Source organism: Corticium candelabrum, chromosome 4 (assembly GCF_963422355.1).
Source record: "Corticium candelabrum chromosome 4, ooCorCand1.1, whole genome shotgun sequence".
NCBI classification, from domain to species: Eukaryota; Metazoa; Porifera; class Homoscleromorpha; order Homosclerophorida; family Plakinidae; genus Corticium; species Corticium candelabrum.
The window spans coordinates 4,825,331-4,836,579 of NC_085088.1; the positions used below are offsets into that span (position 1 = coordinate 4,825,331).

Here is an 11,249-nt window from a genome sequence, read left to right on the forward strand (position 1 = left end):
CCCATTCTCTTCTTCTGTGGCTGTCTGGACCGTAGGTTTCCTGCAGGAAGATACCAGGCCATGTACCTTTCTTTCAACAAGTTTAGTATTTGGTGAGAGTTCTCCTTTAACCCTTGTGTTTGTGCACATCTATCTGTCAAGTACTGAAGATGGACAGAAGACATGCCTCTGTAGATCCGTTATAGGCAACAAAAACTGCTGCAATGACATGGATTTTGCAGCCCATGTTAAGATTTTTATCTTTAAAAAGGTGGTAAATGGATACCAGCAGTGTACTGAAAGCAAGGGTTTGGTTAACAGACCACTGAGATTTTCCATTGCCAGAAACAAGTTTTCTCTCAGGAACAAACCTCAAATTGAGAGGAAACAAAAAGAACTACCACCTGGATAGAACCCATATCTCATGGTTGTGAACAACAACTCTAAACAGTAGTCTATAGTAGCCAATATAATAGTTGTATAATTATGTAGACACATGCTACTTGTACAAATTATGTGTATTGTTTATTACTGAACAATGTCCAGATTATGGGTAAGGACAAAGTTCAGCAAGCACATCTATACAATAGATTTAAGGGAAAATAATCAAAATCTCCATTTGATGGCGACTACTTCACTTGTTCAGTTACGAAAGTGATATATGCTGAGTGAACCAATGAGAACAAGTGGCACTGCCCAGAGCAAGTAAGACCACCAGGGACTTGACACCTATTATATAAATCACAACTAATTTTAATGTGGTAGCACGAACACACACATACACACATGCGTGCGCACGCGCGCGCGCACACACACACACACACACACACACACACAGTCACATGCACACACACACGAACACACACTGACACACACACTGACACACACACACACACACACACACACACACACACACACACACACACACACACACACACCTGCTCATCAATGCTCTCATCCTGCTTGTTCAGTGAATTTTCATTAACTTGAGCATCAGATACAGGAACTTGTAACTGATGTGAAATTTCTCTCACATCATTTACCACAGGAATCGTAGAAGCCTTCTGAATAATCGATTGTGTCCTGGTGAGGTGATGACTATCTTTTTGAGTTGCAGAATCATAGCTAGATACAAGTCGACATTTTGCTGGTCCATCAGGGTCAGCATTATGCATCATCTCAGCAGCCGATTCTGTTAAGCTCTCTGTTGCTGCTACATCGGTACTGGCTTGGTGAGCACAATCGAGTTGATCATCTGTCTGATTTGGAGTGTTTTCATCATCGCTCTGTGTAGTCTCATCCACACCAGGCGTGTCACTCTGTAGGTTTATATGAGGAATGCTCTCCTGACGAACTGTAATGATTTCTCGATGTGTATAAACATGAGCTGCTTGATCAGTTTCATGAGAGTTCGTGCTGGAATCGGTCTTATACCTGTTCTGAATTTCTACATTTTCTTCCAATGGCTGACGCTGAAGCTGAATGTAAACCACAGATACTGCTGTCTGAGTAGGTGATTCAACAACAGCAGGAGAAATTTCCGTACTGTCAATGTGCTTGCTGGGTGAAACTGGTGTATTTTGGGTAGGCATCATGTCGTCTTCCTCACGGATTTCCTTCATCTCTTGGTGACCAGTTGAAAGTACATGGTCAACATGCATGGCATTTGCACTATGATCAAGGTCTGATGAGGCACCCACGCAAATGTCCCTTTCATCCAGCCGGTCATCTGTTTTTTCTTCTTTCTGTGTGTTTGTCTGTTCTCCATCCACTCTAAATCCGTCCTCGTCTACTCTACTAGCATCACGGTCTGATGCAGTCGTATGGATGTCACCGTCTGTGGTGTTGTCGCCTCGTTCCCTAGTGCCTACGGCTTCATTACAAACGACATCTTCTCTGTTAGCATCCGTGTCTCTATCTGCCGTCATCGAGACCTGATCACTAGTATTACTATCAGTTGTTGACACGATCCTGTGTGTGGCACTAACAGGTGGCGACGAAACGGGTTGAGTGCTAGCAAACAGTTGGACATCCGGAGTTGAGCTGCTGGGTGGATGCGCCGCGAGTGAGAGATCCGGTGACCTGTCCGAGCTCTCGCTTCTGCTCGGTGTGCGACTGCGGATGCTTAGGTCTAGTTTTGCGGTGGCTGACGAGTGGTACACACGCTGAGTAGTTGGTCGTCCAGGCGACGCGATCTCTAATGAACTCGAACTGCTTGCTGGGGACGGCTTGTTGCTCTCTTTGGACATGGTCATGTGAGAGTGCAAAACATGCAGCAGGTCCTGTAGGACTAGACTGCCTAGAATGGAACTCAAGAAGGCAAGGAAGTGGCGAAACGTCAAACGTCACGTGACTGTAGGAGAGGGCGCGGTACCACGGTATCATGAATTTCAAAATTATGTGGAGGTTATAGTTATTTATATATTTTGTTTTTTGTGACTGTGTAACGGAGATATGTTGCATGGATTTGCAATGACACTAAATAGTGCTGTAGACCCTATAGGTGACAACGGATGGGCAACTCTAATACTGTACTGTACTGTGACAGCGGATATTCTAATGTAGACTATGTGTGACAACGGATATTTTAGTGTAGACCACGTGTGACAATGGATAATTATAGTAATACAACTTTCCCAGTCGACAGTTTGCGGAAAAGAAACGTTCACATAGTGATGATTAATTAAATACGTCACGGAATATAATAAATAGACTGTTGTATACCGGAAGGAAATGGTCCTGCCTTGCTCTAGATATAGCGGGTTGCGAGGTGTGTGTGTGTGTGTGTGTGTGTGTGTGTGTGTGTGTGTGTGTGTGTGTGTGTGTGTGTGTGCGTGCGTGTGTGTGTGTTGTCATGTATTGTTAGCGTCTAGTAAAAATTTCTGATATTTACAAACACGAGGTAACTAGAATCTACACATTGCGTAACTACCGGACGTGCTGACAGATCGTATAATACAATGTGTTATATTTTACATCAGATTTCCACGTAACGCGAACCTGATCCGGAATACGGGCTAACTAACCATTGCCGACGTCACGTGACAAAACATTTTTGCTGCCTCGAGAGGCGTAACACGTTCGACCACCTCGTCACGCCTGTTCCAGGTGAGTACTATTCTACATCTCATACGTACCTGCGCTCACCGTTTCACGAAACGACAAGATCCCAACAAGCCGATTGATCTTGCGGTCGCCACTCCAACATAGTGGGACCTACCACACAGTCTGTCGTACAATACTGCGTATCACCACCTGCACGTGCCTACCGAGGCGATTCCTGCTCAATTGTCTGTCGAATGCGGTTTCGAGCGTACGTGCTGTTGTTCGTATTTTGACGTTCGTAACGCAGTCGCTTCTTGCGCAACAATGGCGATCGATCTTGGCCGTCGTCAAGAAATTCCCCGGCATTCCATAGCGGCGGTGTGCTGTTGCTACAGAGACGATCATTAAATAGTTAAAATTACAGTTAGTATTCGAATGGACAGGAGATGCCAACTTGCGCTAAGGTGCCACATTTGGTCTTGGGCACCAAGCAAGCAAAAATTTAGCACCAAGGCTTGAAACCACTCAAGCAGATGGTGACGTCATGACTATGAGTATTGTAGTGTCATTTGTCCATGTGGGCGTATCATTTTCATTGGCACCAGAATGCGTTCCTGCTGCCACACCAAGACACCAGCTTTAGCGCACCACTGCAGTACATATAGACAACGTCTAGGCAGGCGGCGACACTACAGGAATGGTTTGGGCGTGACTCGGATCGATTGCGAAATTGGGGTGTGTTTAGATAGGGGAATACCCTTAGTAGACCCTCAACGCATCCGCTATTGCATAATTAGGCACGTAAATAGTATAATACACGTCGCTCGACGCGTCCAATCATACACACTGTGATGTCATCTCGTGTGTTACATCTCACTCGCCATTCATGCTATTTCGACACTCTCTGATCTAGTCGAGCATCTGCACTCTAGAGTAAACGGTGAGAGGCCTATAGTGGTTACTCATGAGGTCATGCAGACACGCAGTGATCGCGATGACGTGGCTGTTTGTCAGAGCGTCGTCTCTGTTCGCGTTTCGTGTGGCAATCGTCCGCATTCGTTTCGTTTGGAGTCGAACTCCACGTGGTGCCGCGCGTTTCCTTCTCTACAAACACTCGGAATCGTTCCGCCCTCGTCTTGCAATAATTGCTGTGTTCGAGCGTATCTCGGGCTTCCGGTTACCGCATTCGACTAATGCGCGTTTCTCTCTTTTTTTCAGTTGCACCATGTGCGATAAACAAGCAGTACTCTGTCGTTTCGACAAGAGCGGCGGTATGTATCTGTCGGGCACGATACTGGGCATGTCTGAAAATGGTGTCGAGGTGAGAAACAATGTTACGGGGGAGAGCGTTCTAGTTGATTGTCCCGACGTCGAATCACTCGAGCCGTCGGCATTGGACGTCGTTCTCGACGTCGTACCGTCCGGAAAGCTCGTCAATATCGGTTGTCCAGTTTTGGTGCCTGTGACCGGCGTCCAAGGCGCTTTTGTCAAGGGACGCATCGAGGACAAGACGTACAAACCACTGAAAGCGAAGGTTGCGTTCTTGGACGGGTCTGAGAGCGCCTGGTTTTCTCGCGAGGACACGAGAATGATGCAGTGTCCAATACTCTACCATGAGATGAATGCTGGCATCAATGACAATCAAGGAGAAGAAGAAGAAGATAAAGACGACGTAGTCGTTACCAAGTCTGCTCAAAGAAAGAGGAAGAATCAGTCCCCGACGTCTCAAAGTAAATACAAAAAAGGAGATATTGTTAGGCTGCCACACGGAGTCCAAAAGAAAGTAAGTACAAGCTAGCAATTGATGTGTATGTAGTTATACATGTCTTGCGTCATATTCGTGTGTGTGGTTTTTCTGCAGTTCAATGGTAAGCAGTGGAGGAGGTTATGCGTGACTCCTGATTGTAAGAAAGAGTCACAACGTCGCGGTCTCTGCGCTTTACACATGGGAGGGCGACCTAGAGCCAAGAAGCCGGTGAGCTACAAAACGACTGAAGTCCCAGTCATTGAGGCCGGAAAGGACGACGAAGTGTGTGAGAAAGGAAGAGACGAAGAGGACGTTGCTGCTGCTAGTATTCTCGTCGAAATGAGTCTCAAGAAGAAGCACTCGACGTCGAGTTCGTGTTCCGATGTGAGCAGTGCTTCTGACCTCGGATGCGCATCCTTCACGCAGGGACGGCCAAAGAAATCGGGTTTCGTGCCTTATTTTGACGCCCTGCAGCAAGGAAGCTCTTTTAGCTCGTTCTTGCCAACTGCGTTGTCGTTGCCAGTTGCATTGAAAGGGGATTCCAGGTGCAATTTACATGAGTTGATAAGAACAGGTGCATACCACGGTGAGATAGCGGCTTCTCTTGGAGTTGGTCCCTGTTTTCCATACGTTGGATTGTTCTCCTCTCCGACCTGGCTGGCATACCGACGGCTGTACTTTCAATCGTCATCTCTCATCCCACCAATGCAACAATGGGAGTAACTAGAACAGAAGGTGACGGTAATAATGAGTCTGTATAAAAAGTAGATTCTACGGTCATGAATTCGTTCATGTTAAAGACTTTGTTGAGTTGCCCATTTGTTTGGGTGTTTTATTTTTTCAGTACTGGTGAAGAAGAGCGTATGCATGCTCTTAGTGAGGTACTTACGAAAAAGCTAGAATTGTTAGAGTGTGTAGAGTTTGTCTTGTAATGTAACTTACTATGCAAATACATGAAAATATTGTGGAAACAGAGGGTACGTTGGTTTTAAGTTTCGATAATACTCAGTGTCACCCTGCCAAACTATTCTAATGATGTGTCACTTAACTACCCTAATAAAGTGCAAATGTGAGTGAAAGTACAGACCGCAAGAGGGCACATGAGAATACAAGATTCTTGGATACAGATACTGTAGCTGTAGGTTGTAAATGAGTTGAATTTGATCATGTTGAAATATGTTGAATTGATACTCTTAAGTGTTCTGACCTTATAAAACAATTAGTAGGCAGTGCTGATGTCTACAACTATTTACAGCCTATGCTAATGAGCCAGATAAGTGTGTTGCAGGACATTATCTGTAGGCTTGGTTAGAAGCTGTGTAGTCTTGTAAAGTAAATGCATGCGAACAGATTGCTACTGTTTCTGTGAAAATTCATTCAAGGGCATCAAACTGGCTTGTTTGCACTTTGGGGGTCAGGTGTGAAATTTTTAGGAGGGGATACTGACACACCAAGGCACTGCCAACCATTCTCTACTCAAGCAGTGTGAATAGTTGTCATTCTAATGTGTTGAAATGCATATTGAAAAGGTCAAATTTACTGTGAATTAGGTATTGACATTCAAACAGACGGAGCTATAGCTAGAAGGCAGCCGAGCCGTCTGTTTACGTGTAGCTCTAGTTGACTCTACGGCTAGTGCTCAGACCAAACAAAAACTATCTCATCGAAATAGAAAGAATGTATTTTGATTCAATAGGGTATTTTTAATCACCAGACACACATGAAGAAAGTGCAAGCTCGCGTAAACACGTTCCAACACGATTGTGTGAAGCGCCACACGAGAGGGAGGCCAGTTTGTACCCTCTGAAGGAATCCGCGGTACACTAATTAGCTGTTCTGCAGTTTCTTTTTCTAGTTGTCTTGTTGTTTGCGTGTTGCATAAAAGTGCATGGGGTCTTTGCCCTCAACTGGGGGCCCACCAACCCACGCAAGTCCCAGAGAGGTAAACATCCGTAGGTGGCGCCTCGCGTTGGTGAGTAACACGCCGCAACGAAGTTTTCTGACCGTTTATACTGAAACGCCGAGCCCTAGATAGACAATACGTATTTGTTGCAGTTACGTTGTAACACTATGGTATATTTGGTGACATATAACTAGTAATTGAAGGCGTGTTTACACCGTCGCCTACACAGCTATGAGCCTTCAAAGTCCTGAACACCACGTACGCTAGGAGGAGTAATTGTCGCGAAGAATTACGAATATACGCGCTATTATTTTGCTAGATGTGGTACCTGTAAAATGTATTAATCATTTAAACTCCCACATAGCGACTGTCGTTTTGCATGACCACAATGTCCGTAAATAGCCCCTAGTCGTTGAAGTAGAGTCATCGTATACGGGACATAAAATTGCTCATAAATACGTAATGTTAGATTCCCGTATAAACGTCGTAAAACCAAGAAAGCGATCGAATTCGGGTCATCAGTTGCAGACAGATGACTTCTGTTGTTTATATAAATTACACTGTTTTTGTAATAAACTCTCTTAAGGAAGTTTCGCGCATACGATTGGCTGTTCGTCCATTGTCTTTGGTTGCCACGTACGACCTAAAGGAATTAATGTTTCGTGACTGGGCCGCACAAAATAAAAGGAGGCGTGGCACATTCCTGCAGCGTGACAGACATAGCCCCAGACCGAAAGTCGGTTCAGCCCTGAATGTTTAGAGTACGCTACTCGCCAAGTCTCGTGACTTCTACAAAGTCCCTTTTCTTCTAGAGGCTTATAGCTCAATAAATTGACATCGGCAAACATTGACTGTCTCCAGTGCTAGACGTGAATAGTTGACTGTAGGTGCACTCACAAACTGCATGAAAGTGTTTCTCGGTTGTCAAGTACACACAATTCCTAACTACAATACAAAAGGATGTGGCGACGGAACTCCATGAGGCTTTTTCGTCGCCGTTTGGTTACTTGCACGAATCGTTCTTAAACTGATTTGTAGTCGGACACGAAAACCATTTTTTGAAGTAGGTCTTATAATGAAACTTGGTCGTGGGGAGAAGAAATTTGAGATTCATGTACACACAGACACACTGACACACACACACACACACACACACACACACACACACACACACACACACACACACACACACACACACACACACACACCGAGAGATTGCTAGTAACGCCATAGGATCACGACCCGGATTAGAAGCCTCGCTACGATCGTCATTACAATAATTATTATTGTTATTTAGTCTAGCGTTCTTGTGGGTGTCGACCATAAGTTACGTGTGCAATTAGCACTTGGATAGCCATAGTCTGTAGAGTTTTGTATTTTATAAGTTTGCCCCTCACTAACAGTGCAAGAGTGAAAGTTTCCTGACAAAATAGAGAGAAAGTTTTGGATTCAACTTCCTGGCCTGAGAATGTTAAGGTGAGATCCTGGATATTCGTGCCAAGTTGGGCGAGACAAGAACCTTTGCAATCTCATCGGGATGGCTAGTCTCAAGGTTGCTTCTTTTTACTGTCGAGGTTTTCGATCTTCTGAAGATCATTTTACTGAGCTTTCTTAGGAAGTAAATGTTTTAGCCTTACAAGAACACTGGTTGAACTCTGCAGAGTTCAAAGTATTATCATCTGTATGATATACAGCCAAGTCCACTATGGAGGCGTATCAGGTTGTAACGGGTAGACCACTTGGAGGGGTACAGCTTTTATGGCACAAAGACTTTCAACATGCAATATTTCCTGTTGCGTGTACATCTGATAGACAGTTGGCGGTCAAGATGACAACATTACATGGGGTTATTCTTGTAATAGCCTTATATATGCCCGTAGACTACGGTGATGGTGATGGTTTGAATGAGTACATCATGGAGTTGGGCTTCTTGGACGGAACTCTTGAAATGGTTCTATATGACCATGTTTTGTTATTAGGTGATTTTAACACTGACTTGCGATATATCAGTCGTTTTTCTGGCAGACTGGAATCTTTCTTGTTGGAACATAGCTTTTCAGCTGTGGGTCTTAGGGATTCTAATGAAAGCTGCATGAATACATGGCACAATTACAATTTTAGTCGGGAATCGTGGATTGATTATGTATATGTATCACAATCTATACAGAAACTTGTTGAGAGTTTTGTAGTCCGAGAAGGTGGAAATGTGTCTTCTGATCACTAGGCCATAAAAAATGAGGTCTATGAATATTGTTGTTAAGACTGTTAGTAATGAGAAGAATCATTGCCTGGTTTCTAAATAGCTGTTATGAAAAGAGGCGACGGAATCAGACCTCAACAAGTACCAACGAAGTTTAGAAATGGATTTACAATTGATAATATATTCCTGTAGAGGTTGCAATATGCAATGAACCACTTCTGTGTGAGCACAGTCTTTCAATACAAGCCTATAAGATAATGTGTCCTCTGCAATAACGAGATCTGCTAAACTATGCATTTCAATGAGGTAAAACAAGATGACAAAGAAACTGGGATGGATCAATGAATTGAAGATGTTAAAACGAGCCTCAAGTAAGGACTATTCTAGCTGGATGGCAGTTGGTAAGCCACGACATGGGCTTTTTATGGGTTGATGTAGAAGTCTCGTAAGCAGTTTAAAACTCAGCTCAAGGGTTGGAAGAAAGAAGAAAAGAAGATGTTTGGCGAATATTTAATAAAGCCAGAAAACTGTTACATGTAGTCACTCTAAGTAGATGACCATGCAAGCAGCGTGTACTCATCTGTTTCTGACTCTAGCATGCAGTATTATTGCTATGAGTATCGACGTTCCTACAGTAACGTAATTGTAGTTCAATTCTTGGCGGAATTCCCTAGCAGAAGGATGCCTGTATAAAACCCTGCAAGGGGTCGTAAGTCTATTGTAACAGCTTGTATCTCTCTACAGTCTAAGCTTCCTAGAGACGTACCCCTCGTCCAACTAGCTAACAAATCCTAAATCCACTACTGTACAGTTGAGTGTTGAATTCTAGTTACTATATAGTTGTACGTTTTCGCTTATCAGTTATACTTACATGTTCAGTACAGCAGCTATGTAAGTAGGCTGCATACTTAACGCACGTTAAGACGGGCCAATGCACTTTTTGACATTGAGTAATAGTAATTGGTAATTAATAGTAGGGCATCACTACAAACTCGGTGGCGGCCATCTGTTGTCTAGAATAACAAACGAGATATCAATTGAATGCAGTGGCGGATTGCGGAATTTGCAAAATTTAATTAATTCCTGCATCCATATCCTCGGCCTACCAGACTCTTGTAACGCCAATTAAATACCGTAAAACTAGAAAATCGTGCCTAGATAATATTGTGCGATTTTGTCCAAAATCACTCCTTCGACTCTATTGTGCGGTTTTAAGGACAGTCTCCCTAATTAAGTAGCAGGTGAGAAACTCAGTGGAACTGTAATGACAAGAAGTTCCAAGTAGTGTACTAAAAGCCTTTTGACAGGGGTACATGCAAGTGCACAGGACAACACAGAAGGGCAGACACTACAGCTAGAAACCTGGTAGACATCATAATTATGTACCTTTCTGTACTCTTCTTCGTGCTGTTTCCATTCCGTATCAGATGAAAAAGAGCTAGTGCATTGAGGCCGTTCGGAAAAGAACTTAGCCAAACTCATGACAAGTCTAGATTAGAGCTCAAGTTCAGCCACAGAATGAAAAACAGACGACATGTAACTGATGTAGACACGTACAAATTTCTGAGTACTGTACACCTTAGTGTACCGAGTAACCGATCTGTTGTTACGGAATGGCTCTCAAATGTTCGCGCGTCAACGTGGTAACGCACGTATGCATTGCATGGGCTCTAGAGGGAGAGCACGCTAGAAGTCCAGGGCGACGTTTACCGGGCATCGTTTAAAATTACTGCGACACAGTACTGTACCTCATTCCGGCAGGCTTTTTGATACCAATTAGCATTAAAGGAAATTCTAATAAAACTCACTTCTAACGGCATGCTCTTCTATGCGAGGTCATATGGTCTAGCTATGTGAGCATATTAATAAAACACGACGCGCTAATGAATTAACAGAAAACCAACATTTCTGCAGGATAACAATGTAGTTGACTCTCTTGCAAAGATTGTTACCAAACGAAAAGAAAACTATGGAATGCTGTCATCATAGCTTGACCATGCAGCTCAGGGTCCACTTCAAGCTATAAAAATCTTTGGAGTGCTTTACAGAGAAAGTTTGCAACAGACCTTTAGGCTTCCTAAACACTAGCCAGCAATTGGAATTAAGTAGCAAACACAATTTAGATACTACTGGAATTAATTCAAACTTATTGGCATACAAGATTACTGCTGTAATCAAAGTCCTTCCAAGTAATAAAATAAAATGTTGCGCATGCATACTACTGAGTGTTGCACAGATACTAAATCAGAAAGAGTATTGATTCAAAAGAAAAAGCTTTGTCTTCACCTCAACATTAGTATACTGGTATACGCTATCATCTCCTCGATAATACGACGTCAGAAAGTTCCTGAGCCTGAGGATGATAGAAAGTCGTA

The 11,249-nt window shown here is 43.5% G+C and overlaps 2 protein-coding genes across 3 annotated transcripts; one reads left to right on the forward strand and one right to left on the reverse strand.

Annotated features, from left to right (window-relative positions):
* Positions 1 to 474: 474 nt before the first annotated feature.
* On the reverse strand, positions 475 to 2,228 carry LOC134178457 (uncharacterized). Its single transcript, XM_062645335.1, has 3 exons — positions 1,778 to 2,228; positions 918 to 1,663; positions 475 to 708 (listed from the first exon to the last, which is right to left on the reverse strand). Exons 1-3 carry the CDS (start codon positions 2,226 to 2,228, stop codon positions 622 to 624), a joined length of 1,284 nt encoding a protein of 427 aa, XP_062501319.1. The 3' UTR covers positions 475 to 621.
* Positions 2,229 to 2,983: 755 nt separating this feature from the next.
* Positions 2,984 to 5,746, forward strand: LOC134178293 (uncharacterized). Of its 2 annotated transcripts, none has more exons than XM_062645147.1 (3): positions 2,984 to 3,087; positions 4,243 to 4,807; positions 4,886 to 5,746. In XM_062645147.1, the coding sequence occupies exons 2-3, from the start codon at positions 4,250 to 4,252 to the stop codon at positions 5,492 to 5,494; spliced, it is 1,167 nt and encodes a 388-aa protein (XP_062501131.1). In that variant the 5' UTR covers positions 2,984 to 3,087; positions 4,243 to 4,249; the 3' UTR covers positions 5,495 to 5,746. The 2 variants fall into 2 exon arrangements, with proteins under 2 accessions (XP_062501131.1, XP_062501130.1); XM_062645146.1 differs by lacking the exon at positions 2,984 to 3,087 and adding an exon at positions 3,845 to 3,964.
* The last annotated feature ends 5,503 nt before the right edge of the window (positions 5,747 to 11,249 follow it).

Bases quoted from the DNA above. Each gene is read 5' to 3' on its own strand.
- LOC134178457 (XM_062645335.1), bottom strand. From the start codon at position 2,228: ATGTCCAAAGAGAGCAACAAGCCGTCCCCAGCAAGCAGTTCGAGTTCA. The intron at 1,664-1,777 runs GTAGAGTAGACG...GTGCCTCATCAG, and splicing joins TGCATCAGACCGTGATGCTA to ACCTTGATCATAGTGCAAAT. The intron at 709-917 runs GTGTGTGTGTGT...TTTATATAATAG, and splicing joins ATGAGAGCATTGATGAGCAG to GTGTCAAGTCCCTGGTGGTC.
- LOC134178293 (XM_062645147.1), top strand. From the start codon at position 4,250: ATGTGCGATAAACAAGCAGTACTCTGTCGTTTCGACAAGAGCGGCGGT. The intron at 4,808-4,885 runs GTAAGTACAAGC...GTTTTTCTGCAG, and splicing joins CACACGGAGTCCAAAAGAAA to TTCAATGGTAAGCAGTGGAG.